Genomic DNA, 27,872 nt, shown 5'->3' on the forward strand with positions numbered 1-27,872 from the left:
TTACAGCTTATCAGAAGCCCGCTGTCGGCGCCGACTTCTCTTGTTTTTCTTTTTGCCCTTCTTGCCCTCGTCAGCCTTGCTCTCCTTCTTTGGGTCCTCTAGAGGGGGTGTCCCACCCCCCATGGCGGTGAACCCCTTGTCTGCATTCTCCTCCTGAGGAGACAGGCAGCACTTCCTGGAAAGTAGCTCTCCAGGACCTACTGTGGTGGGACAGAGCTCTCGCCTGAGGGTGCCGGCCAAGTCCTCTACCGTCCTGCCCTCTCTGCGCAGGAACAAATTGAGCTTGGTGAGGAATTCGATGTCCTGCCATTTGGGCATGTAGACCACTCTCCACATACCGCCCTTGCCCTTGATCTCCCTGGGAACCACGTCGTAATTAAGGTCCTCTGCCAACCTAATGATAGCTGCCTTGGATCTGTCTTCCTCTAGATAGGCCTTCCCAGCAACTTCGAACTTGCCCAGTGGTTTGAGGGGGGTGCGTATGATGTCTTCAAATTCCTGGTGGCTACAGGCCTCTGGGATCCCCAGGATCATCAAGGACTTGTAGCTGTCCACCTCCAAGGCCTTGCATCCATGTTCTAGCAATGCAATGTCCTGGACTCCAAATGCCATCTTGCCCAGCTCCTTGAGGCAGCTGTACGAGCGCTGTTGCGCGGTGGAGCTGTCTCGAGAACCCACGGAAGGATCCAGGGTGCGGAGAGCTGTTTCTGAGGAAGATGACAAAACAAAACAAAACTACGAGGCCTCGCAGGTGAGGAGGCTACTAATAGGCCCAGTTGCTCCAACTCAGTCAAAGGGCACTCAGCCTTCTGCAGCCTGCTCCCTCTGGGCTCACTCTTGGAAGTTCCTAGCAACTCACATCAGCCGTCAGCCACGGAATTGGAGCTCGGTGGTGGAAGCTCCCAGGTCCAGGGTAAGGCCCTTCCAAGGGGAGTTTGATGATGCAGAACGGTGGCCTTGATGATCTCTGTGGACCCGAGCCGCTGGTCTCCCTGCTGCTGTTGCCACCCTGAGTGTCGTGGGTGGCGACTTGGCAGGTCTCATTGCTGGCCCAGAGGTCGCCCTCACGTGCCCTGTGACAGAGTTAAAGACCAGGATGTGATGGTGGTGGCTGCACTTGCTCCGCAGCAGTGACGTCATTGCTTCTTTTGAGCTGCTGCTCTGCGGTCTCCATGGCAACCGATAGAGCATCGTCTTTGCCATTGGCGGGTACTGCGGCACTGAAATCAGAAACCAAGGCAAAGAGGGAAGAGAAGGGTCAGCTCCTCACTTCCATCCTCAGGCAGGGCGTGGGCAGGGAGGCAAGGAAGATACAAAGTAAGCCTGAAACGTGGTTTGGGTTCAGAAAGTTAGGGTATAGTTAAAGAATAATGACAAAACCGGTAAGGACACGGAAGCCAGCTTGAATTCTATCCACCGGCCAATTCAGAGAGTTTGAGCATCCCTTCGAGGATTCTTTCTTCTTCTTTCATCCTCTCTGTCTCTGTCTCTCCGTCTCTCTCTGTCTCCCCCCCTTCTCCCTCTCCCCTGCCCCCAGACATGACCTGATGTCTCCCAGGTTGGTCTTGAATTTGCTATATAACCAAAATTTTGGACTTCTGATCCTCTTGCCTCCCTCCACTTCTCAAGTTCCAGGGCTAGCTAGCTATTACATGTCTGCACTGAGCCTGGTTTATTCAGTGATGGGTATAGGACCCAGGACCCCTAGCTGCCAGGCAAGCTTTCTACCAACTGAGTTACAATCCAGCCAGAGCATTAATGTTAAAAGCAAGAGATTGTAACAGAATGATACTCCCCAAATACAGTAAGAACAGTTGGGTTCATGTAAATAGAAAGTTATTTTTTAAAGTCTTTCCTTTTTTAATTAGTGTGTGTGTGTGTGTGTGTGTGTGTGTGTTTATGGTTGTGTGTTCTGCCTGTGTATACGTCTGTGTACCACATGTGTGCCTGGTGCTATGGAGGTCAGAAGAGGAACTGGAAATACAGTTGTGACCCAACCCTCATGAAAGCTTCCAACTGAACTCAGGCCCTCTGGAAAAACAGGAAGTGGATATGGAGAGGTGGCTCAGTAGTTAAGATCACTGGCTGCTCTTGCAGAGGTCCTAAGTTTGGTCCCCAACATCCACATGGTGGCTTACAACTACTTGTAGCCAAGGGTGGGGGCATACACCTTTATTTCTAGCACTCAGGAGGAAGAGAAAGGTTGATCTCTGTGAGGTCAAAGCCAGTTTGTTATACATAGCCTGATCTACATGGTGAGTTCCAGTCCAGCCAAGGCTACATTGGCACTAAATAAACAAATACGTAAGCCAGGCAGTGGTGGTGCATGCCTTTAATCACAGCACTGGGGAGGCAGAGGCATGTGGATCTCTGTGAGTTCGAGGCCAGCCTGGTCTACAGAATGAGTACCAAGACAACCAAGGCTACACAGAGAAACCATGTCTTAAAAACCAAAAAATAATAAATAAATAAATAAATAAATAAATAACCTAATTACTTGTAATAATAATGCACTCCCTGGTCCCTTTAGGCACCCATACAGGTTCTCTGTCTCTCTCTCTCTCTTTTTAAAAAGATCTTTAAATATTTTAAACATAATTGTACATAAATCGATTGTTTATGCAACATGGGAAGCAGTGTGAATCTAACCCTGTGGGCACACTTCCTTTCTCAAATTCCCAAGACACTGGGCTGGGACAGGGCTCAGTTGAGCATTTGCTTAGTACCTTCCAGGCTCTGGCTTCCATCACATCACTGCAAAAGTCACATGGAAAGAGGGTAGGAAGGGGCTGGAGAGATGGCTTAGCAGCTAAGAACACTTGTTCTAGCAGAGGACCTGGGTTCAGTTCCCAGCACCCACATGGCACCTCACAACCATCTGTAACTCACATAAAACTATGTGTCTTTAAAATTAAGTAAAAATAAAAGCACACATACTCTTAAAAGAAGAGAGTTGGGGAGAGAGAAATCACCTTCAACGCTTCTATATAAGCTTTGTGTGGTGTGTGTGTGTGTGTGTGTGTGTGTGTGTGTGTGCTTGCACACGTGTGCACAGTTGCATGCAGGTCCTCTAGGAGGCCAGAAGAGGGCGTCAGGTTCCCTGAAGTTGCAGTTGCAGTTCAGGTGGTTGTGAGTTGTATGACCCGGATAATGGGAACTGAACTTGGGTCCTCAACAGGAGCAGGATTCATTCTTAACCCATAAGCCATCTCTCCAGCCCACTCCACGTCATGTCTATGCACAGCCTTGTGCGTTGTAACCCGGAGATGCGTTCTCCCTCAAAAGTGCAGTAAGAATGTTGACCCTTAATATTTGCTACTGGGTTTATGAGTCCTTGGCACTCTGCCGCATGTCCCTGGTTTTATTAGGCACATTCCAAACTGAGAAGCCGGCAACAGAAAGGCTCGTTTATTTGACAGACTAGTGTTTACTGAGAAACTACCTTTCACCCTGCTGTGGGATGTGCCAAGCATAGCTGAGTGTTCAGACTGGACAAACTATGCATTTAGAGCCCAGTCTCGCGGTTATGGCGGGCTTGCTGTGTCTGTTTACAGTTGGGGGGAGGAGGGCCACAGCGTGTTTGCCAGAAAGAGTCAAGGCCCTGGTATGGAGTGAATAGAATATACTGGTTGGGCTCAGTGAGCCTGGAACACATTTCGCTACCATTTAGGTGTTGGTGCTGGCTTCATTGCAGTTACTCTGGAGAAGTAAGAGCTTAGGACATTATTCTTATTCTTTCTAGTAGTTGATGAGTCCACTGTCTTTCCAAGCATACAATCTCCTCAGCTCTAGGCATCACAGACACGTCTCCTCCTTGCCAATGCTTACTACGCTCTTCTTTCTCAGGTCTAACTATGAGCCATGCTTCGTGAATCTTTACCGTTTGGTCCAAGGTTGGGATCTCTGACCATCCTGGAAACACACAGCCTACTGTATCCACACCATGATTATAGCCAAAGGTGCTGTGCTGGTCCGGTCTGTAAGGATTCAGGCATTATGCTGGCCTGCCCCTGTCACCTGGCAGAATGCACTCAGGCAGTGCCCTGGTCAGCCCAGGGTTCCAAGAGTGCTAGTCTGCAGGCAGGTGCAAAGGACCCTTTAAAAGTCAGACCCCGCCCACTTACACTTTCTTTACTCCTTGCTCTTTGCAGCTCCTTGTTCTCTTCTCTTCTGCTCCCAGTGTCTCTTCCCTTCTCCCTCCCTCCCCTTTGTAAATAAACTTCTCTCTTAAGCTCTGTCTGTCTGTTTGTCCCTCCGCCTTGGTCACCCTCAGCTGCTATGGAACCCCCTATGCCCTCCCGCGTGGTCCCTTAGCTTGGGACACCCCCCCCTTCTCCAGCTTTATCCTATAACTGTAACTAAAGAACAACAGTCTATGTTGCTGTGACAAAATACCTGCGGCGGGATGCTTACAGAGGAAAGAGGTTTTGCTGCTGTCATTTGACTGAGGCTGGAGAGACAGCTCTAGCGGTTAAGAGCACTGGCTGCTCTTCCAGAGGACCTGAGTTCATTTCCCAGAACCCACATGGTAGCTCACAGCTGTGTGTGATGAGATCTGGTGCCCTCTTCCGGCCTGAAGGGATAAATACATGGAGGCAGAACACTGTACATTATAAAAGAGGAAACAGAGGGAGATGGCTTGGGCTTGGGTTTAGGCTGAGATCACACAGTTGGCAAGGTCAGGACCATGAGACAGCAGAGCTGTAGACCCTCCACCTGCATGGCTTCCCCTTCCACTTCTCTGATCCTGGAGGAGCAACGCTTACAGATCAGCTCTTGAGGGTTGGGGCTGGCAGAGGTGCGTGTCGGTATGGCGAGAGAAGAGGCTCTGGGAGGTCTGAGGCTCTTGGAGGTGACTCCCAGATTCTGTCCGGGTTCTGGGCGCAGGACAGAGAATGGTTGTTGTGAGGGAGGGAAACACAGAGGCCGACAGGCCTCGCTGGCCCTTCCCCAGCCTCAGCTGCAGCAAGCACAGAGTTATGCAGGCCCCCTCAAAGCCCAAGGGGCCCGCCAGTCCGCTGCTGGGTGGCCCACGTGACCTTCCCAGCAGGCACCTGGTAAACCGGGCCCTCAAATGCAGCCTCTCCTGGGTGGAGAGAGAGCAGGTGGTTTCGGACTGGGGCCCAAATGACACTAGCTACTCACAGCAACTTCGGAGGCCTGGGGTGGGGGCACTGAGTGGGGTGGGGTTAAGCCCTTTTGGGCCTCGGATGCTGCTGGGGAGTTTTCAGCGGGTAAAGGGATGTTTTCCGGGTAAAGGGGTGTCTGCAGACTGGTTGAAGCTCGGGTATGGCAAGGGGAGTTGATTCTAGACTTTTTATCCCCGACAGTGTTATCACAAATATCCCTGGGAAGGCTTAAGGCAAGAGGGTTGTGTAAGGGGACCGGAAGTCGAAGGCCAGCCTGGGGTATTAGTGAGAGGGAGAGGGGAGTGGAGGACAGAGGAGGCGCTGCAGTGTGGGGGGATTGCCTAGCAGGCAGGGAGCCCGGGGTTCCATCTCCTCCTTGGGTTAACTGTGTGTGGAGGTGCACACCTGTAATCCCAGCTGCAGGAAGTGGAGGCAGGAGCATCGAGAGTTCAAGGCCTGACCCACAGCTAAGCACTGAGCCAAACTCCTGAAACCCAGTTACAGAGAGAGGAGTGATAAGCAAAGGGGTCAAGGCCAGGCTGGGAAACCCACAGAGACAGCTGACCTGAATGAGGGGGAGCTCATGGACCCCAGACTGACAGCTGGGGTGTGGCTCAGAGGTAGAGCCCCTGCCTAGAATCCCCAAGTGAGGGGCTGGGGTGTGGCTCAGTGGTAGAGCCCCTGCCTAGAATCCCCCAGTGAGGGGCTGGGGTGTGGCTCAGTGGTAAAGCATTTCAGAATGCCCTGAGTTCCAGCCCAGCACCATATATATATATATATATATATATATATATATATATATGAACTATATTTAACATATCATTATTTTATAACATTTCATTATTTCATGTGAGACATTTGTATTCCCATATGCAGAAACAGGCATAGACAGATACATGAAAACAAACATATTTATACTATGTACATACAGCCAAACATATATAGACACATAGATGCAGACATGCATCTCCAAAAAGGCATGCATATACACATAAATACAAAGAGATGCATGCTGGTATACACAAATATTTTTTTCTCTTGGAAGGAAAATGAGAACCACTGTGGTCACTGGTTTTAGGGGTTGGTAAGGGACAAGCTGTGGGGGTACCCGGTGCTTTTAGTTCTGTACTGTTCAGAGGCAGGCAGATCTCTGTGAGTTTGAGGCCAGCCTGGTCTACAAAGTGAGTTCCAGGACAGGAAGGGTCACTTCTTGTATTTGTCCTTATATGGCTCCTTTGAAAATAAAGACCAAAACACATGACCTAAAAATAAAACGTGTTAGAAGCCAGGACTGTATTATATGTCACAGGTATGATGAATCTCTCTATGTTTTGCTTTTTACTCCTCTTCCTCTGGGTCTAATATAAAACATTTCTTTCCTGTGATTTCTTCTTGGATATCTGCCACCAAATAAGACACATAGGACCTGGCCAGGACACTTTTCCCTCTGGCCCCACCCCCCTCTGCAGGAGCATGTCATTGCCTGTAAGGCTGCCCAAGCCAGCAGCTGCCACATGGTGTACATTTCTCCCTATCCAAGAATGGACCGAGGCTCTGCCAAGGATGTCCTTCCTCACCCTCGATGATGTAAGAATGTATAAACAGCATGGCATTGTGTAATGGGTGTGAACACACTGCTTACTGTTCTAGAGGTCTGGCCAGGGTGATTTCCCTTGTAAATGGTGGCGATGTTGTACTTCTACTGAGAAATACAATTTTTTTTTATTTTAATTCCCCATCATGCCACTCTTGAATTCCTCAGGATCTGTGGGAGCAAGCTGCAATCAGCACTTGTATGAAACCTGGAGCAAGGAAGAATGATACTGAAACAAAAAGTAACATCTTTCTTTTCAAAAACAAAGCCTTGGGGCTGGAGAAATGACCCAGCAGTTCAGAGCACTGGCTCCTCTAGCAAAGGACCTGGGTTCAAATCCCAGAACCCACAAGGCACTCAGCCATCTGTTAACTCCAAACCCCAGAGATTTGATGCTCTTTTCTGGCCTCTGTGATTACCAGGCATGTACAGAAATACATGCAGATGACACATCCACACACATTAAATAAATAAACAAAGAAATATTAAGGGCAGCATCTCACTGTGGAACACACGCTGGCTTCTAATGCACAGAGAGATCTTGCTGCCTCAGCCTCCCAAATGATGAAGCTGGGCAGGCATGGACCACTGTGCAGTGGGAATCTTCTAGAGTCACTGTATCTAGGGTAAACATTAGAACGAAACAGTTGTTTCTCTGTGTATCTAGTGTAACAATAGAATGTCTTAGTGTTTGCAGAAGGTACCTAGACCTTGAAGAAACTGAGTAAACAGCTATTCTCCTGCCTCAGATTCCCAAGTGTTAGGGTTATAGGTATAAACTCCCATGACCAGCTTAGGTTTTTCCATGCTGGAGTTTAGAACCTGGGACATGTTAGATGAGTGTTTTAGTACTAAGCTACATCCCTGGCCAATATCCGACCCTTCACACCTTTTGAGACAGGATCTCACATAGCCCAGGCTGGCCAGAATGTAACCCAGAATGACCTCGAACTTCAGATCCTCCTGTCCCTTGACTTTCTGAATGTTGAGAAGATGAATTCTAGTTTATGCAGGGCTGGGGATTGAACCCAGGACCTCGTACATGCTAGGCAAGCTTTCTTACCACTCAAAATCTAATCTTTTGTGATTATCTCCATACCAGGGAGAAAAAGAAATGTTTAAACTCGAATTAACTGTATGGAGATGTTAGGGAGAAGGACTTTTATTTTTTACACACACACAGACCCACCCCCACTGCCCATTAACACACATGGAGGGGGAGAGGCATCCCATAAGCAGGTATGGTGCTGTAGCAGTAACTGAGAGCTCACAGTTTGTTCTAAACAGTTCCACAATGTGGGGACCAAACATTCATGTATATGAGTCTATGGGGGGCATTCTCATTCCAGCCACCACACCCACTGGATTTTTTAATTTAATTTTTTTTGTTGCAATTCTTAAGATGTTTAACAACAGAGCTCACTGGAGGGCGAATCTCACCCAGTCGGTGAACTTCAGGGTCATTGAAAGATCTTATTAAAAACAAACAAAAAAAAAAAAAAAAAAAAAAAAAAAAAACCAGGTGGAGGGCATTTGAGGAAACCATCTAACGTCAACCTTTGAACTAAATGTGCATGCCCTCGCACACACGGGAATATCCCACATGAACATGTATCCACACACACTAAGGTGCACTCCACATGAACACGTGTGAATATGTAAACATAAATCCTTAAGATGCTATTTCTTTTTCTTTCTTTCATTTTCGAGACAGGGTTTCTCTGTGGCTTTTGAACCTGTCCTAGAACTCGCTCTGTAGACCAGGCTGGCCTAGAAATCAGAGATCCACCTGCCTCTGCCTCTTGCATGCTGGGATTAAAAGTGTTTGTCGCCACGGCCCAACTGAAAGACTTCTAAGGCTGGGCATGATAGTTCATATCATTAATCCCAGCACTTGAGAGGCATGTGGATCTCTGGGAGCTCCAGGCCCGCCAAGTCTACATAGCCAAGACCGTGGTCCAACACACACACTTCTCCCCTCCAAAAATAGGCTTCTGCCTCGGGACAGGAGAAGTGGCTCAGCAGGTTAAAAGTGCTTGCCTTAGAAGCCTGTAATAGATCCCAGGAACCCAATGTAAAGGCGGAAAGAGAAAACTGGTCCCAAAGCTGTTCTCTGAGCAGCATGGAGTGCATTGTCACACACACACACAAGCACACACACCACGCATACAGGCACATACAGTTTGTTTAAAGCCCTCTGCCTCTGCCAAGGGGTGGGAGGGAAGAAAGAGTTCTCACTTCCCAGGTACTTTCTAATAAAGTGGCATCGACCAGGCCTGATGATACAGGTCTATAATTTCATCTACTTGGGAGACTGAAGCAGAAAGGTCACAAGTTCAGCGCCAGCCTGAGCTACACTGAGCACACTGAAACCTAGCTTGAAAATAAAACATAAAAAGGCTAGTTATATGGCTCAGTGGTAGAGCCCTAGCCTAGAATCCCCCAGTGGGGGGGGCTAAAGGTGTGGCTCAGCAGTGGGGTGCTATGTAGTATGTGTCAGGTCCTAGATTCAATCCCTAGTACCAAAACGTAAGTAACTAAATAAACTAATACTTTCAGATCATTCAACATTATTTTATTACCTATTCTAGAAACCATAAGATCACTGAGGACATGGATGGCAGGCCACAACAACCAAGAAGAAATAGCTTCTTCTCTTAAGGGAAATTAACGGTGGTCACATGAATGAAGCTCTTACTGCTCATCAGGGAAGAGCTTCCTCCAAGCGGCCATCCTACATACACCTTCCTTCGACAAGACGACTACTCCGAGACTTGATTTGCACGACTTTATTTTACACTCACACATTTACATTCATTGATGGTTGCACTAATGCGCTACTTCAACAAAGGAGTCTCCAGGATAATCACAAGCAATGGGCCTGGTGGTTGACTGATTCACCAGCAATTGTGTAACAACCAGTCAGTTTCTGGATCAGGAAAACTGCAGTGACAGGAGAGCGTGAAAACTCGCAAGGGCTGAAGGAAGTCCAGCTGTGTACCAGGTTAGCCCAGATTAGCGAGGGACTCTGTTGTCAATCACAGCTCAACACACAGATGCGGACTCTGTCACGGAACACACAGGGAACCAACTCCCCTTCCACTCCCACCCTACCTTTCTCCTCAACGTTGGCATCTACAAGAAACTTAGAGTTAGGAAACTATTTCAAGAGCAAGCATCTGAATTTGGTTCCCAGAACCTGTGCAAACAAAACAAAACAAAACAAAGAGCCAACATTGTACAAAACAAAAAGCCAACATTGCAACGTTGTAGCACAGAGCACAGACTCTTGCTCCAGTGCTCCAAGGTCCCTGGGGTCCACAGCCCGGCCAGCCTCCTAGCCAGTTTCAGACCAGTGAAAAGTCTGTGTCTCATAAAAAGGTGGATGGTGGCTGTGGAGTAGCATAGAAGGCAACCTTCTGCCAAACACACACACACACACACACACACACACACACACACACACACACACACAGAGAGAGAGAGAGAGAGAGAGAGAATACAATTATATACAAAGGACAGTGCCAATGACTAGTTACAGTTATCCTATACACACAAAGGAATATTCCAGTATTTTGGATTATAACACAGTTGAGTCGTCTTTTTCCTACACTTAAAAAAATGTTCCTATTTACTTGTTTATTTTGAGACAGGGTCTTACTCTGTAGCCCAGGCTGGCCTGAAACTAGTAGTAATTCTCCTGCCTCAGCCTCCACATGCTGGGATTGCAGCTACATGTCACTAAACCTGCTTTATTTCAAAAGTCAAACTTTATTTATTTATTTACTGGCATGCTCGTGCCATGGAATGATTTTTGAGGGTCAGAGGGGAACTCTCGGAGTTCCTTCTCTCTTCCCCTCATGTGGGTACTGGGGATCAAACCCAGGGACTCGGGCTTGGTGGCAAGCCCTTTTCTCAATGAGTCATATCTCCAGCCTCTCTTTAATGCCTTTAAACACAAAAAAGGAATCCTCAGGACGTGGCTTAGAAACCACAGACAGTGGTGATGCCATCCTTGCCCCTTGCCATGGCAGCATGGTCTGATTTAATGGCACTAAATTCGGAGGACAGAAATCAGTCCATTTTAAAGAAGCTTTTGAAAAGGCAGAGATCTTCCCTTTCTTAGTAGTATGTGAGCAACTGACTTAAGCCTCAAAGACGGGGTCTTGTAGAAGTCAACAGAATTAGAACTAAAAACTGACTTTTCTCTACCAACCTCTCCTCTCCCCCACGGACTTCCTTGAGAGGGCATTACCCCAGTCAGGAACTAAAATGCCATTTGTATTCCATTTTGTTTTTTATTGATTCTAAAGATGGAACCCAGGACCTTGAATATGCTAGCAGGAGCTCTACCACTGAACCACACTCCTGGCCCCTCACTGGGGGATTTCCCCAGCCCAGAAGTTCACCATTTCAGATAGGTTGGCTGGCCAGCAAGTTGTTGGGATCTACTTGTCTCCAACACCCAATGCTGGTGTTACAGGTCAGGGCAGCCATGCCTGGCCTTTTTACACACCTCCTAAGGATTAGAACTCAGGTCCTTGTGTTTGTACTGCAAGCCCTCTTACCCACTGAGCCATCGCCCCTGCCTTTGGTTTTCTTTAAAGACTCTGAAATCTGAAAACTTCAAGGCCAAGCAAGATGTTTGTTTCGTTTTGTTTCCCCAGAACTAACTCTTGGGACCTAACCAACATCCAGTTAGGTTGCTGGAGGACAGAAGTTGAAGAATGAATGCACAGAGCAAGCTGACTTACCAAATGCTAACACAAGGGACAAAATGGCCACCCTGTCCTTCTGGACTTCAGGCTCTGTGGGTGGGCTGGGCCTCCAAAAGAAAAGGCAGGAAGTAGAGGAGAATAAGGGCTCAATATTGGTAGGCAAAACCATGAGCCTCCTCTGGGGAAAGAATGTTCTAGAATTCTCTGAAGCTACTCATGGCCTCTTCTGCCTGAGAAGAAGCCCAACTGAGCAAGAGACACAAAGAGAGTACCCACCTCCAACAATTCTCCCCTCCTAAGGCCTTGCATCTATTACCTGTGTGGGTCAGACATGCACACATATAACAGGCCCCCAGATAGTCCAAAAAATGTTTGCTCCCGACTTGAAATGTCTTCCTTGATACTCTTCCATCTCCTCAGGCACAGGGTTCCCCAAATCATAGGTTTCTGGGATCTGTGGATAAATCAGAGCATCCCAAGAAAGGAAGCAGGGACAGGCATAATTAGGTATTTACTGCCTGGGGACCTCCGGAGTCCATGACCATGGCCACACCCACCCCACCCCACCCAGCCAGGCCCTGGAAGCATCAGCCCTAGAGTCCTGCACCCTAACAAACAACAGAATCTCAAATCATAAAGTTTCACGTAGTCCAGGTTGATCTCAGACTCTCAACCCTCTGCTTCAGTCTTCCAAATGCTTACAAGTATGTGCCATGACTACATGCCCCCAAACCATTACATTGATAGGGAGGGAAGTGGGTGACGTAGTCATGGCTTGGCAGGGACCCCAATGATGCCTAGCAAAGGCTGTTGGAGGGATGCCCAGGCTCTCACAGACTAACCCTGACCTGGGCGAGTGTGAAAATTTCCCCTAATGCACTGGCATCCTGTGAGCCCTTCTGACCCCCTCCTACTGAACCCCTACTTTAACTGACCATTTCTATATCCACTCACCTTTGGAGACACGAGGGAAGCCTCCTGGCTTGGTCTTCCGAGCTCTGGATGTTGAAGCCAGTGTATCTGCAGGCTGGGCACCCCCAGGAGCCCTTTGAGCCGACATGGCCCTTCTAGAACCAAACCCTTTCTTGGAAATTACAGGTTTGTTCTTGGTGGCTTCAGAATCAACCAGAACATAAGAGAGCGAGCCCATGCTCAACTTCCTCTTCTTCCTCATGGAGGCAGGGATCTTGTTCCAGGCCCAAGTCATGGCTTTCTTCTTTGGAGGGCTCTTGGGACTACCACCTTGATCTGAGTCCTCCAGACTCCCAGAACTCTCTGCTGTGGCCATTGTATTCTGAGGAAGATCGTTAGGATCCTTCCAAACTCGTTCCTTCTTCCAAACTGTCTCCTCCTGCTTCACGGAGGGCTTTTTGCTGCTCTTGACAGACTCTGGGGTCTCTGAGCTTTGGACAGCTGCAGCTTCAACGCTTTCCAAATATACCTTGTTGTTGTAATTGGTACCTTGGGGTTTTCTCCAGCATATTGGTTCTTGCTTAGGATTTTTTTTCTGCTTCCTTCTCCTGGAGCGAATCTTACCTCCAGCCCTGCGAGCTAGAGGTTTTAGAGCATCACCGCGATCCTCCGCGCTCCTCCAATAGTTTTCATCCTCCATCTTGAAAGCCGATCCCACCTCTACGCCCAGCCCGGGTTCCTTCTTTACCCTCCTCTTCGCTGTAGAAGCCCACGTTGCCATCAACTCAGCTTCCTCAGACCTCGCTTCTTCCTCCCGATTACGGATTTCAGCATCCATGTAGAAGATAACCTGTACCACCGCACCCAGAAGCAGTCCCATAGCTTCTGCCCAGTTCGGTGGAGGCTGGTTTGAGTTCGGGAATGATGGGTGGTGGTTAAGCCTCAAGAGGCGTACCACATCCTCCCAAGTTCGTCCTTCAGCATCCAAGAATTCGTTCAGATTTTTTAAGAACTCGGCGTCCTGGGTAGGGTCCCTGCAGACCACTTTCCAGACACCGCCCCTCCCTGGAAACTCGCGGGGTATAGAGCTTAGATTCACACCTTCGCTGACCTCAACGAGAGCAGCCTTTACATTCTCTTGCCGCAAAAAAATTTTATTGAGCACACGGTACGTGCCCAGTGGCAAGAGGACCCCGTTCAAGGTTTCCTCGATTTCTGCGTGGCCACAGTGCTCAGGGATGCCAGTGACCAGCAGAGACCTGTGGATATCCAGTCCCATACCTCTGCACCAATCCTCCAGCAGGCTCATGGCCACAGGCTCCGACATCTTCCTGCTCTACCTGTGCTGGGAACAAAGGATCTATGAGGGAGGGGATGGAGGTGAGGTGGTCGCCAAATAAGAATTTCGCAGGTGACAAGACGGTGAGGTCAGGTTCCCTAAAGATGACCAGAAGCATAGATCGCTCTTGTCTTCTACGCAGCTGGTCTTGCAAGAGTCTTCTCCCTCCCCCCACTCCCCTCCCCCTCCCAAGACCCTCCTCCCTAACCTGGGCCCCAGATGCTCACGTGTTCGAAATATGATGCAATCAGCCCTAGCCTCTCCCTGGAGCCTGGAACTCCGCAGGTTCACAGGGATGGTTTGGCCACCCCTGCTTCTTTGCAGTCCAGGCAGGCCACGGACAGGGGCTGGAGAGCAGTTGCTTCCTGAGAGCAGGTCCCGGACCCAAAGAGCCAGGAAGTTGTGCCAGTCTGCACAGGTCACACGGCCTTGATCCCCTGAGCTCCACCAAGCTGATGTTGAAGAGCACTCATGCGCACTTACTTCCTGCACAAAGTCCTCAGATCTGCATCCCGGGCGGTCTCCATGGCAACTCGCCACTGGTTGCTAGGCATCCTAGCGGCCTGCCCTGGGCTCTGCAGTTGGGCTTAATAGGAAAGATGGACAAAACATGTGGGCATGCGACTGTTCAGATGTCCACTTAAACCTCTGGTAGAACAGACTGGTAGAACACTTTCCTAGCCCTGGAGTAAATCCCAGCACTGCTGAATAAGTAAACAAAGAAACGAAGAAAGAAAGAAAAAAAGCTACTTACCATATGAATTTTACTAAACTTGAGGTGGCTTAGATGAAAATTCCCATGACTGAGGTTGTGTTTGAATTTGACCAACCTTATCGCAAGACTCTACAAAGAAGGAAACTTATGTGACCCCAGAAACTGAGATTTACCCCATACACTAACAACAATTGGAAGACTCTGTCATCAAAAAATGAAACTGAGGGCCAGGCAGTGGTGGCTCACACCTTTAATTCCAGCACTCAGGAGAGAGAGGCAGATAGCTCTCTGAGAGTTCAAAGCCAGCCTGGTCTACAGAGTTCCAGGACAGCCAGGGCTACACAGAGAAACCCTGTCTCAGAAAACAAGAACAATCACCAAAATAGAAACTGAAAGTCTAGGATGGTGGCCATGTGAATAAAATACTTGTGTAAACAGGAGGACCTGAGCCAGGTGGTGGTGCCCGCCTTTAATCCTATTACTGGGGAGGCAGAGGCAGGCAGATCTCTGAGTTTGAGGCCAGCCTGGTTTACAGAACGAGGTCCAAGACAGGCTTCAAAACTACACAAAGAAACCCTGTCTTGGAAAACAAACAAACAAAAAAGTAAGGACCCGAGTTCAGATCCCCAACACTCATGAAAGAAGAAAAATGTGGCATCACAGGCCTTAATTCCAGTGCTGGAAACAGATATAGACAGTACTGTAGGAGCCCCCTGACCACAGAACATGATCCAGGCCAGTGAGAAATCCTGCCTCAAAAATTCATGGTAGTGCATGCCTGTAGTCCCAGCACTCAGGAGGTAGAGACAGGTAGGTAGATCTCTTGAGTTCAAGGCCAGCATGGTGTATATAGCAAGTTCCAGGCCAGCCATGGCTACATAATGAAACCCTGTTTCTTTTTTCTTTTTCTTTTTTTTGATTTTATTTATTTTATTACATATAGGAATGCTCTAGCTGCATGTACATCTTATGTATGGAAGAGGGCATCAAATCCTGCTATAGATGGTTGTGAGTATCTATGTGGGTGCTGGGAAATTGAACTCAGGACCTCTGGAAGAGCAGCCAGTGCTCTTAACCACTGAGCCATCTCTCCAGCCCTGAAACCCTGTTTCTAAATAAAAGGGGAGAACAATCTAGAAGGCACTGACATTGACCTCTGGCCACCACAGGGCACACACATGCAAGCAAACCCTCCTCCAAACACACAAACTCACAAATGATGCATTTTGATTATACAGTTTCGATGAAATGTAGGCTTGGAGAAAGTCATATTTCTAAAACTCTGCATTTCAGATTGATGTCGTTTGTGACTGTGTGTGTGTGTGTGTGTGTGTGTGTGTGATATTCATGCAAGATTGCATGTGGGCATGTACCGACGCACACATGTGGAGGTTGGAGGACAACTTGCTGGAGCCAGTCCTCTCCCCCCCACATGGATTGGATGAAGGCCCCAGGCTTGTATGGGGAACACTTTCACCCACTGAGCATCTTACCATCCCAAAACCTGTGCCCCATTTGTCATTCCTTGTGGTTGTCATATGTAAAAAAAGAAAAGGAATAACATTGAAACAATAAAAATGAGGTGTAAAAATATTTTAAAAGGCAAATGATGAACCAATATTATGTACACACACACAGATGTGATGGAATCCAAAATACTTAACAGATAATTATATTTAAGGGAAAAAAGTTAAAGTGTGTTTTATGGCCAGGTGTGGTGGCTCACACCTTTGGTCCTAGCACTCAGGAGGCAGAGGCAGGCAGATCTCTGAGTTCCAGGCCAGCCAGTGCTAGATAGTGAGACAGACTCTCACACTGGAGTGATGGCTCACTGGCTGCTCTTGAATAGGACCCAGGTTCCATCCCCAGCACCTGAAGGGTAATTCACAACCATCTCTAAGTCCAACTCCAAGGAATACTTGGTTACCAGGCACACACATGGAGCACATACATACACACATAAAATAAAAATAAAAACTGCGAATGTAGGATCTCTGAGCTCTAAGCCAGGCTGGTCTACATAGTGAGTTCTAGGACAGCAAGGGCTACACAAAGAAACCCTGTCTTGAAAAAAAAAAATACCAAAAAGGTAAGGGGGGAGGATATAAATGTAAATAAATTAAATTGAAATGTACTTATAAAGCCAGGCATAGTGGTGTGTACCTGGTACCCCAGCAGGAGGATCCCACAAAGTTCAAGGATTGCCAGGGCTGCAAATCAAGGACCAGGCCAAGTAGGGTTTCATAATGACTCTGTCTCAAAAATTAATTAAAAGCCAGTGCAGTGGTGCACACGTGGAATCCCTTGGTAGGTGGATTAAGAGTTCAAGGTCATCCTTACATGCATTTTGAATTTGAAGCCCAGCCTAGGCTTTGTGAGAACCTATCTCAATAAGATAAATAAATATAAATAAACCATGTTCGTGTAGGAAAAAATATTTAAATATATATGTCATGTGTTTATATACACACAGTGCTTAGTAGAATCAATTGTATGCCTGATCTCACATTAAGGAGCCACACTGGTTGCCAGAGGATTTAAAAATAGTTCTAAAGTACCCCTAATAGGAGTCCTGGTTTCCATGACGACTCATGGTCCTGCGGTTTCCATGACAACACTCTGCGAGCAGTTTCCAAGACAACACATCTCTGCAACACCAACCTCTCCATGCACCTCTGCTTTGTGTTTAGGGTTTTTCCCCCCACCTTCTTCCTCTCTTTAGCCTTTGGGTTTCTTTTGTGTTTAGTTGGTTTTTGTTTTTGCTTGGAGATGAGATGTTACATTGCCCGGGCTGGCCTCATACTTGCTATTTAGCCAAGGATGGCCTTGATCCTGACTGTGCCTCCCCAGGGCTATTGCAGACGTGAGTCAGCATGCCGGGCTCATTTCTTTTGCTTTGACTTCAAGGTCTTCCTGCATCAGTGCCCCGAGTCCTAGGATGGCAGGCCTGTGCCACCATAGCTGGCTAGACTTCAGGTTTCTTTGTTACCCTACTACGTATTTTAGTTGAGAATCCATCAAATTTCTGAAAATGCCAACTCCAGAGAAGGTTTAGGGCTTGCCTTAGTTTTTCTATTGCTGTGATACATACCATGATGAAAAAGCCACTTCAGGAGCAAAGGGTATATTTCAGCTTGCAGTTGTAGTCCCTCACTGAGAAGAAGCTGAGTCAAGAACCTAGAGCAGGGGCTTAGGCTGAGGCCACAGAGGGGCGCTGTTGACTGGCTTGCTCAGTTTGCTTTCCTATAAACTCAGAACCTTGAGCCCAGGGTTGGCACCGCCCACAGTGGGCTAAGCCCTCCTACGTCAATCAAGAAAAAGACCCAGAGGCTTGCCGACAGGCCGGCCTGATAGGGGGCTTTTCTCAGTGGAGCTTTCCTCTTCTTAGGTGAACCTGGCATGTGTCTGTCAAGTCAACAGTAACAAATAATAATCATAGGCACAATAAACAAAAGTAACCAAACCGTGGTGTATGGATGGATGCCTCCTAGATTCTCTTTTTCCAGTGTGCTATGCTAATGCACACATCTCAGGGACGGGGATGGTTGATGTTCAGCATCTCCTCCTCTGCTGTCAGGGTTTCCCCTTGCACTCAAGCTCTTCCATTCAACTTGGTTCCTCCCAAGCCCACTGTCCTCACCATAAAACACTCTGACCCAGAGCAACTTGGAGAGAGTCCTAGTTCGGGTTCCTATGGCTGCAATGAAACGCCACCACCATAAGGCGAGTTGGGCTTACATTCCAGCATCACTGTTCACCATGAACAAGTCAGGACAGGAACTCAAGCAGGGCAGGAACCTGGACGCAGGAGCTGATGCAGAGGCCATGGAGGATGCTGCTTATTGGCTTGTTCCCTGACTTGCTTTGTTATAGAACCCAGGACCAGCAGCCCAGGGATGGCCCCACCCACCATGGGCTGGGCCCTCCCCCACTGATCACTAATTGAGAAAATGCCTTATAGCTGGATCTCATAGAGGCATTTCCTCAGCTGAGGCTCCTTCCTCTGATGACGGTAGCTTGTGTCAAGTTGACACACAAAACCAGCCAGTACAAATTTATTGTGTGTGTTTGTATTCATACATGTGAGTGTGTACAAGGGTTTGTACATGTGTGTGCAAGCAGAAGCCAGGAGTTGACATGGGTGTGTCTTCCTTGAGGCCAGAAGGTAGTGTCTGAGCTCCCTGGAAAGGAAGTTACAGGCAGTTGAAAGCCACTTGGCGTGGGTGCTGGGAATGGAACCTGGATCCTCTAAAACATTTCCTAGAATGTTCCATGGGTGAAAACCTGAGCCCCAACAGTGTAAAAACACATTCTTAAGAGATTCATGGATGGGCTGGGGAGTGGTGGCGCAAGCCTTTAATCCCAGCACCCCAGAGGTAGAGGCAGGTGGATCTCTGTGAGTTTGAGACCAGCCTGGTCTACAAGAGCTAGTTCCAGGATAGGCTCCAAAGCTACACAGAGTAGCCCTGTCTCCAGGCTGGGGTGTGGCTCAGTGGTAGAGCCCCTGCCTAGAATCCCCCAGTGAGGGGCTGGGGGCGTGGCTTTGTGGTAGAATCCTAGGTTAGCAGGTATGAAGCCTTGCATTCTATTTGCTGCACCACAAATATATATAATCTTGGAATGTGAGCCATGGTTAAACTGATGACTCATTAGGTAATATGTATGCTTCACAAACATTTGGACCTAAGTTCAAATCCCCAGCACCCATGTAAAACCATGTGTGGTAGAACAGATCTGTAACCCCATCACAGGAAGAGAGATAAGGGGATCCTGGGGACTCACTGATTACAATTCTAGCTGGAACGTGGAGATGCAGGCTCAGAGAGAGGCCTGATCTCAAAAACACGAAGTGGAGAGCGATGAAGGAAGATGGCTGATGTGGACTTCTGGCTTCCACGGGAATGCACACATGCACAAACATGTATTGTATGCCAAAGATTTTTGCCAGCCCTGTACCTCACATTTTTTTTTTGAGACAGGGTATCTCTGTGGCTTTGGAGGGTGCTTTGAAACTCACCCTGTAGATCAGGCTGGGCTCAAACACACAGAGATCCCCCTGCCTCTGACTCCAGGGTGCTGGGATTAAAGGTGTGCACCACCTCCTGTCCTGTCCCTTACTTGGTATGGCAGGGTCTCCCATTAACCAGGAGCCTGTCAGTTTGGCTAGACTGGCTGGCCAGGACCAGGAACACAGCTGTCTCTATGTCTGCAGTGCTGGGAGTAAACTACATGCAGGACACACCCAACTTTTTGCTCCAAATGTTTGTATGGCCAACACTCTATCAACTGAGCCGTCTCCCTAGCCCTATGGCAGATGCAAATGAGGCCGTGAACTCGTGAGTTTCCTGCCTCCAGCTCTCCAGCATTAGCCTACTAGACAGTGCTTCCACCGAGGGTGTAAGGCTGTACAGCCTTTAGGAGGCAAGGTCTGGCTAGCAACAGTAGGTCACTGGAGACAGGTTTTTGAAGATCCTATCCCTCCATGTTCCATCACTAGTATCTCAGCTTCTTGGTTTGTCACCATGGCAACAGGCTCTGTTACTACTGCATGTTGCTATGCCTTCCCCGGCACTATGGACCAAGATCTCTCTGAAGCTATAAGTCAGTATAATGCATCCACCCTCCCCCCCCCCGCCACCCCGTAAATGTTTCCGGTAGATACTTTGTTACAACAACACAGAATAAACTAATACAGAAGGTGTTGAGTATGTTGGTCATCTAAGGAGGTGTAGGTGGTGCCTACAGACCAGTCCTAAACGTGGCTGGTTGATACCTCTGAACTTTTAGTTCTAAAGGAAAGGGGTGTCCAGGGAGGAAGTCCCAGAAGCCAGGCTCTAATTCAGCCTCTATCTGTACCCACCCCACTGCCTCTTGCTGTCACCAAAAGAGGAAAAACGGTACAGAACCCACCCACAAACGGACAAGCGCTGTCGCCCCAAATCATCGGAGACTTCCTGCATCCTCTAGTTTCCCCTTTTTGCCTGTATGCATTGGAGGAGCTTCCTCATACAAGCACACATAGCACTCCTGAATGAGGACACAGGGCGGACGGAGCTGAGCCACCTGCTCCCAGGATGCTCCTTCTGGGTGCAAAACAACCCAGTGTTTATATAGCTCCTGGAGTCAAGAAGGGCATGGCCCAGCGTGGCGGTGAGCGCCTTTAATTCCAGCACTCCGATATAGAAGCACCAGACCTCTGTGTGTTGGAGGCCACACTGGTCTACACACCTGGGCTACATAGAGCATCAGATCCCAAGGTACAGAGAGACACTCGGTCCCCAGAGTAGCCATTCTCAGACTGCCCATACCCTCACAGTCACCTGGGTAACAAAAACAAATTTAGGAAACCCATCCCCGAAATGGCTGGGTAGATGGGGGAATCAGGAATATGCATTTCTCGCAAATTCCCAGGAGCTGCTGAAGCAGCCAAGCTCAGGCCCTGATCCCATGTCAATGCCAATGTCACAGGAAACTGTAGTGAGCGTGTGGTTTGAACCCGTGATCCCTGATCGCCCCCCCCCCGTGGTACAAGGGGGCCCCTGCAGCTCTTGTGAGATGACGCCTCTGCGTACCAGAATGCTAAGGGGAGCAAGCATCATGAGGGAAGTGGAGGGTTCTGCACTAAGGATCTGGGTTCTCTGTGGGCACCAGACTTTGGATACCGGAAGGAGTGACGTCATAGTTCCCCAGAACCCCAGAACCCTCAGTTTCCCTTTGTTGCACCTACTCACGACCCCAGGAATCTACAGCACCGATGTCCTTGTCTGAGGCAGCATTAAGACAAGATAGATGAGGTCCCGGGCAAGGACACACATCCATAAAATCTGCCTGGACCACCGCACCCCCAGCTTTCTCTTCCTAAGCTCCAGTCTCTATAATTAATTCTACTGGCCAGCAACCCTTTTGTTTTTGGGTTTGTTGGTGGTGGTTGGTTGGTTGGTTTATTGAGACAAGGTTTCTCTGTGTAACAGCCCTGGCTCTCCTAGACCTCACTCTGTAGACCAGGCTGGCCTCGAACTCACAGAGATCCTCCTGCCTCTGCCTCCTGCGTGCTGCGTGCTGCAATTAAAGGCGCGCGCCACCACTGCCGGCCTCTTCTGGAATTTTTAGTGGTCTTTTTTCTTGAGTTTTTCATTTGGGGTTTTCGTTTGCTTACTTGTTCTTTTACTGTTGTTGGGGGCTTTTTGTTGTTTGGTGTGGAGTGTGTATTGGAAGAGGGGAGGTGTTTGGACATGCTCCTGCTGTGGTTGTGTGTAAGTCAGAGTTTAGCTGCGGGAGTCAGTTCCCTCCTTCCACAGCGAGTGCTGGAATAGAACTCAGGTTCTATCCTGCCGCCAAGCTCCTCCATCGAAGGCTGGGTCTTGCTTGGTAGCCCCTGCTCGCTTGGAATTCCTGCCCCCACCCCACCCCGCCTTGACTTCCTGAGTACCAAGCTAACTGATCTCTTGATGACGCTGCTTCCTCAAAGCCCAGCTCAGATCCTTGCGCAGAAGGCGCGGTGATTGCATGCTGATAGTCCTAAACTTGCTTTGTGGCTTCAGCTTTGCACTGCCTGGGGCCGGTCGGCCTGTGCTCCCTCGGGCATGTACCCGCCACAGGCCTCGGTCGCCCGTCATCCTCAGGCTTCTGCCTTAGGGGCCTTTTCTAGACAGCAGTCCTGGATATCTAACACATAAATCTTGCCCTTTTCTGTCCTTTTCTTGTCCTGTCGCCCCACCCAGGAACGCACCTGTTCCCAGGAACGCAGCCTGGAAGAATCCGCATTGCGCAAACTGCGCCGTGATTGCCTCTTCCGCCGCCAGGGGGCAGCCGTGCCCCACCCACCTACGCCAATTAGGGCTCCCTGCAGGTTGCACCCGCTCCTCCGAGCACGGACTATGGGTCTGACACCGCCTCCCCCCACCCCACTCCGCGAGGACCTCAGGGCCTCCTCCACAGTTCCTTCTGGTCTTTATTCGACCCTCGGCTCCCTCCAGAGACCATATCGCTCTGGAATGTTCCTTACCAAGCGCACTTAGAGTCCGGTTTACTCATCCCAAAAGAGTTAGTTCCCCGTTGAAACCAACTTCAGCCTAGCGGTACTACTCTGCTTGCTGCGCGCTGTGATAGGCGCTGGGAACAATGTGGGATATACCCCACTCCCGCTGCTGGGAGCTGACTCTAAGTGGCTCTGCTTCCTGTCCGAAGTTTTAGCCCCAGAGTTCTTTGCCAGGGGCTGTTGAGCTTGGATGATGCATTAGGGTTGGAAAGTTGGGGAGAAAGGCTGCTCGGTCCTGAAGCCAGCAGCAGAAACCTCACATGGACAGTACCAAAACCTCTGGACCATCTTCAGCAAAATGCCTCTGTTTGGGGTTTCCAGACTCCAGTGACCTGGGCTCCGGGGTATTGCTGGCTTTTCAGAGGGGTTACCTCCAACCCAGGGAGAGAGCTGTAGTTTCATCTCTGAGCCATGTACCCACCTTCTTGTTGCATCCCTGAAAGGGCCCATAAATGTGTCAAGGGACAGTCAGAGCTCTGACTACGGAAAGCGTCAGTTTTTAAGTGGGGTCATCGGGAGCCCTCCATGAGAATGCGGCATTTGAAGTGGGGAAGGGATTCCAGGCGGCAGGAACGGCCTCTTTGAAGGCCCTAAGGTAGGAGAAAGCAGGATTTCTTAGGATCTAGAGGACCGAAGCCACAAAACGACCCAGAAAGGGTTGTGAAAAACGAGGCAGCGATCGTGTATGGACCACAGTGACAGTGTGTGCCTAGGAGCAATGTGGTCACCGCTGGCCATGTGAAGTCCACGTAGATGGGACTGCCAAAATAATACGAATGTTTCGCTTTATTTCTTTCAGATTCTGTGTAAATTGAATTGCCCCTAGGTGGCCAGTAGTGACAGACACTATTGGACAAAGAGGGTCCACATGTCTGTAAAATATCTGGCTTGGAGCCAAGGTGCCATAGCAAGCTCTTCTAGGGTATGGAGAGAGGAGTGACCAGGTGTCAGATGTGGCCGCCAAGACCGTCCCCATAGGCCACCGTGTCCATTCCTGGCGTGAAATGCAGACCAGGCTAAAACCGAAAACTGTACTCACTGCAGGACGTCCCTGTGAGGTAGAGACCGGGCAAGGCTTGGGGAAAGGGGGCTGTGAGGACAAATGTGAACTTTGTGAGGGTCTAGGGGACTGAAGGGCTCAGGAAAAGTGGCAAGGTGAATTGGAGTGTGGACGGGTATTAGACTCCACAGAGAGCCATGGGATGGAGGGGAGCAGCAGCTGCCAGGGATGTGTGTGTCAGCCATGACAGCAAGGCTTGTCACGCAACTGGGTACGAACGCACAGCATTGTTCAGACCACAGAGGAAACAACAGCCCAAAGATGCTTCGTTATGTTTCACTGGAGGATCCCGGGTCACACAGCACACAAGGACAGGTACCTATAACTATGCAGGGAGAAGGGGCCCTCCCCAGCCACGTCATTCAGGAATTCCACCAGACCCCAAGTCCAACAGCCCACCCGAAGACAGACTTCCTCTCCAGCCGCAGGCCACTCTGGCCTGCTTCTCCATCTGTCCCTTCGTCATCACTGGTCATGAGAAGCAAGGAGAGGCTGATTCCGAGTACAAAGAGGTACCCACAGCCCTTGCAGTTTCTGTATGTCCCTGCCATGAGGTTGGACTGTCCAGTCTGGGCTGTGAGGACAGGTCAGGTCAGAACTTCTGTAGAGGGTCCAGGTACCACGAACCGTTCACTTCCTGGGGATAGAAACTTAGAGACACACACCACACCACACACACACACACACAGTTGAAAAGTGCTGTGCAAGGAAAAGCATTATCTACACAGCAAAACACAGGACTGCCTGAGCAGCCAGGGCTGCAGCACATAGCCCTACGGGAAAACACACGGCTGAAGTGGCTGCTCGGGGGGGACAGCAGAAGGCTGGAGCCTGGCCAGTGTCAGCCAGGCTTACTGGGGGATGGGTAGCAACACCAGGATGGGGTAGAGCAACTGCTTCCTACGATAGGGACACTTGACCCTTTAAGGGGATCTGGGGTATTTACTGCACGTGGTGGCTGGTGGGGATGGACAAGGGACTCGGTTGTCATATGAAGTCAAGAGTTACAAGGGCGAACAGCTGAGGAATGGCCAGGGACAGCTGGTGCCATGGAGCTGGGGTGCCACGCATAGTAGCTGGGGTAGGGCAGGGAGAAACCAGTAATCTGGATTTCCTGTAAATGTTCCAAATCAGAACACATTGGCAGTGTTACCAGTTCACCCTGTGGACAAGGGCTGGTGGAGGAGGCTTGGTCTCCACCCATTCCCACCTGCCCCTCTTCTCCCCCCTCCCTCTCCCTTTCCTCACACCCCTACCCGCTCCCCCCTCCCCTCCTTCCTCCCATTTCTATTCCTCCTCCTCCCAACCCCCTCAGACTTTTGCTTCTGGAGTACCTTCCCCTCAACACACACACACACACACACACACACACACACACACACACACAAAGGCCCTGAGCCCTTCCAAGCTCAGCTAATACTTATACTACCCGACACAGTCAGGCCAGAGGTGGCTCACAGTCGATTCCAGCTGTTTGGCCAGAAGCAGGTGCCTGGAAGGATGTGTGTGGGTGCCACACTGGGCCCTACAGATGTAGAGCAGAGCCCCTCGGGGTCTTCCAGGCCCACATCTCCTCTGCGCCCACCAGCGGCCACTGCATCCGAGGATCTTGTCTCTTTTCTTTGTGGGATCAAGGCTTCGGCCATCACGATCGCTCGCGCCATCTGTTCATGGAACTAAGAGGGAAGGCTGGGCACGGGTCATAGCCAGCCAGGCAGAACACAAAGCGAATGCACGCGGTTAAGCAAGAGGGGTTAGCAGGGGGGGAGAGAAATGGGGGGGGAGTCCACACACAAGAAACAGGGCTCGTAGCGACATCTGTGGCACTAACGGCATTTGGGTGCCCGCCTGGGGCCCCGACGTGCTTTCTTCCCGCGGGTAGACTTGGGAACGGCAGCTGGCTGCCCCTTGGCCTCGCCTGCCCTGGCACGGGCCCCCGCGCCTGCGGATCCCTTCTTCTGCTTCTTGTTGTTACCCGCGTGGTCTTCGGTTGTAGCCCCGCTCCCCACTTTCTTCTCTGGAGTGACGCCCCGGCCACGACCTCGGCCACCCCTGCGGGTTTTGCGTGCCCTGGATGCGGTGGCGCCAGCAGGAGCCAGGCTTTTGGAGCCGGTGCGCGCTCTCTTGGCGCGGGGCTTCTTGGACACGCTGTCTCCTGGTTCTGATTCTTCGCTGTCAGTGTCGTCGGAATCCCCCTCGGATTCTGTGTCTGAATCGTCGTCCGATTCCTCGTTGGATTCTAGATTCTCCTGGGAGGCCAGGAAAGCCAGGACATCGGATAAGCCACCTTGGCTGTGGTCACACTTCCTGCCGCCGCTGCCGCCGCTGCCCCCGCTGCCCCCGCTGCCCCCGCTGCCGCCGCTGCCCCCGCCGTTCCACCTGCTGGCTTCTTCCTCCTTCACAGCTTCTACCATGTCTTGCGCAGCCAGGAGGGCCACCAGCTCCAGGAGGCCACCCTGGTGGCCCTCAGCGGTCCAGCCTCGGAGGAGACCCAGCCCAGACTTCTTTCCCTTGGGGCAATTCTCGGCTTCGGCCAGAGTAGAAATACATTCCAGAAGGTTTCCGTCTTCCTCCGCCTTCCTCAGGACCATGGCGTCCACCTGGCGGCCTGCCTCCTCTACCTTCACTCTGGGCCCAGACGTGTCCTTGGACATGACGGACAGGACTTGAGGAAGGACATCTTTTTTTTCTTTTTTATCGCCCCAGCCTAGGGTCTCAATCACAGACGCGATTTTTAGCATTTCCTCTCGGGCAGAGGGGTCGGCAGGGTCGGTGTAAGCCACGATAGCCACAAACTCGGGGTTGTCCACCCCTCCTTTCACCCCCTCTCCGTTTTCCAGAGACTCGCCGTCGGAATCATCATCGTCATCGTCACCATCATCCTCTCCCTCCTCTCCCTCCTCTCCCTCCTCTCCCTCTTCCTCCTCTGCCTCGCTGTCTGCTTCCACCACCGGGGTATCCCTTACAGCCAGGAGCGCGACTAAGTCAGGGACACCGCTCTTCTCATCTTTGATGTTCAAGCAGATGGACTCTGTCCCAGGGAGGTCTTTCTCGATCTCTTCCTTCTTAGCTTTGTCGGTGACAGTGACAAGCGCCAAAAACTCTCGGGGGCCCTCTCCTTCGTCCTGGTCTCCCCGGAAGGCCCACTTTTTGGTGAGCTCTTTGGCAGCTGCTTGGAGCGTGGCATACAGGGCCCTCTGGTCCTCATCTACGCTCAGGTCCTCTGCATAGATCTCCTCTATGACAATGCCCAGGCTGTCATCGGATGAGTCGTCCGACTCACTCCTGGCTCGGCGCCCTCCCCGGCCCCTCTTCTTGCCCTTCTGAACTGTGAACTTGTGGCTTCTAGATCTGCGCTTGCCTCCCCGACGGCCCCGACGGTTTCTGGCTGCCCCTTCGGAGGAGCCAGCCTTCTTGGCCTCCTTCCCCAACCCCTTGGCCTGGGCCTGGGCCTCCAATACCAGAGGGATGGCTATTTCTCTGAAGTCATCCATGGGCCTTTCATCCAGCAACAGGCGCCTCATCTGCCTCAGGACCCGCGCATCTTGTCCGCGGTCCTTACTTAGGATCTTCCAGATCCCATTATCACCCCGGATGTGGATGGGGATAGCAGAGTGATCGATATCTGCCCCAAACTCCACCAAGGCGGCCTGAGCCTTCTCCTTGGTCACAGCTCTCACAGTCCGAAGCCTGTAGCTGCCCAGGGGTTGCAAGCTGGGCCTCAGAGTGTCTTCGATGTCCGCCTGCTGCAGGCGCTCAGGGATGCCCGTGATCAGCAGGGCCCTGTGGACCTCCACTTCCAGCTCCTTGCACCAATCTTGCAGAAGGTTCATGGTCATGGCGCTGCCGGGTGAAGGCTAATCTTGGGGCGGGAGGGAGCCCGAGGAAGGGGTGGACTGCGAAACACAGGTTGGGTCAATCCTACTCTGGAAGGGCCACCCGCAGGGTTAGAGTTCAGGCTCGGGTTTGGGGGCTCCGGGCTCTAGCTACCTGCTGCCTAACAGACGCAATGATCTTCCCCCGGGGCAATCCGAGGGTCCGCAGGGGGCTTACGTGTCCGGTCTTCCGGCTGGCCCGAGCTCCTTTGTCCCTGACAGCCTGGGTGACTGGCTATCGATGGTGGGGTGCAGGAGGGCGACGATCAACGCACCTGGTGGGCGTGAGGGGTGGGAGCGGCAGCTCGCCTGCGCTCCGGCGGAGTCTGGAGCGAAGCGCGCACCCTGGTCTAGACGCTCAGCGGGGCCGCTGCAGCACGGCAGCCTCAGACTGCGCCTGCGCAGACCCAGTCCCCTTCCCCCGCCCCCTCCTGCTAGTCCCGTCTCCATAGTAACACTGCAGGCAGCTGCTGGGGTCTGCGCTGTTGTGAT

General features: G+C 50.6%; 3 protein-coding genes across 3 annotated transcripts; all 3 read right to left on the bottom strand.

Moving 5' to 3' along the window:
- On the bottom strand, nt 1–612 carry Pnma8c (PNMA family member 8C). Its single transcript, XM_051207247.1, has one exon. It carries the CDS (start codon nt 610–612, stop codon nt 1–3), a length of 612 nt encoding a protein of 203 aa, XP_051063204.1.
- Nucleotides 613–12,364: 11,752 nt separating this feature from the next.
- Pnma8a (PNMA family member 8A) lies at nt 12,365–13,808 on the bottom strand. The gene has a single exon (XM_051207003.1). The coding sequence runs from the start codon at nt 13,678–13,680 to the stop codon at nt 12,382–12,384; it is 1,299 nt and encodes a 432-aa protein (XP_051062960.1). The 5' UTR covers nt 13,681–13,808; the 3' UTR covers nt 12,365–12,381.
- An 11,494-nt stretch (nt 13,809–25,302) lies between these two features.
- Nucleotides 25,303–27,788, bottom strand: Pnma8b (PNMA family member 8B). Its single transcript, XM_051207186.1, has one exon. It carries the CDS (start codon nt 27,342–27,344, stop codon nt 25,332–25,334), a length of 2,013 nt encoding a protein of 670 aa, XP_051063143.1. The 5' UTR covers nt 27,345–27,788; the 3' UTR covers nt 25,303–25,331.
- Nucleotides 27,789–27,872: the final 84 nt, after the last annotated feature.

The sequence above is a fragment of the Phodopus roborovskii genome, unplaced genomic scaffold, assembly GCF_943737965.1.
Source record: "Phodopus roborovskii unplaced genomic scaffold, PHOROB, whole genome shotgun sequence".
NCBI lineage: Eukaryota > Metazoa > Chordata > Mammalia > Rodentia > Cricetidae > Phodopus > Phodopus roborovskii.

Excerpts from the sequence above, each read along its gene's own strand:
- Pnma8c (XM_051207247.1), bottom strand. The coding sequence starts at position 612 with ATGGCATTTGGAGTCCAGGACATTGCATTGCTAGAACATGGATGCAAG.
- Pnma8a (XM_051207003.1), bottom strand. The coding sequence starts at position 13,680 with ATGTCGGAGCCTGTGGCCATGAGCCTGCTGGAGGATTGGTGCAGAGGT.
- Pnma8b (XM_051207186.1), bottom strand. The coding sequence starts at position 27,344 with ATGACCATGAACCTTCTGCAAGATTGGTGCAAGGAGCTGGAAGTGGAG.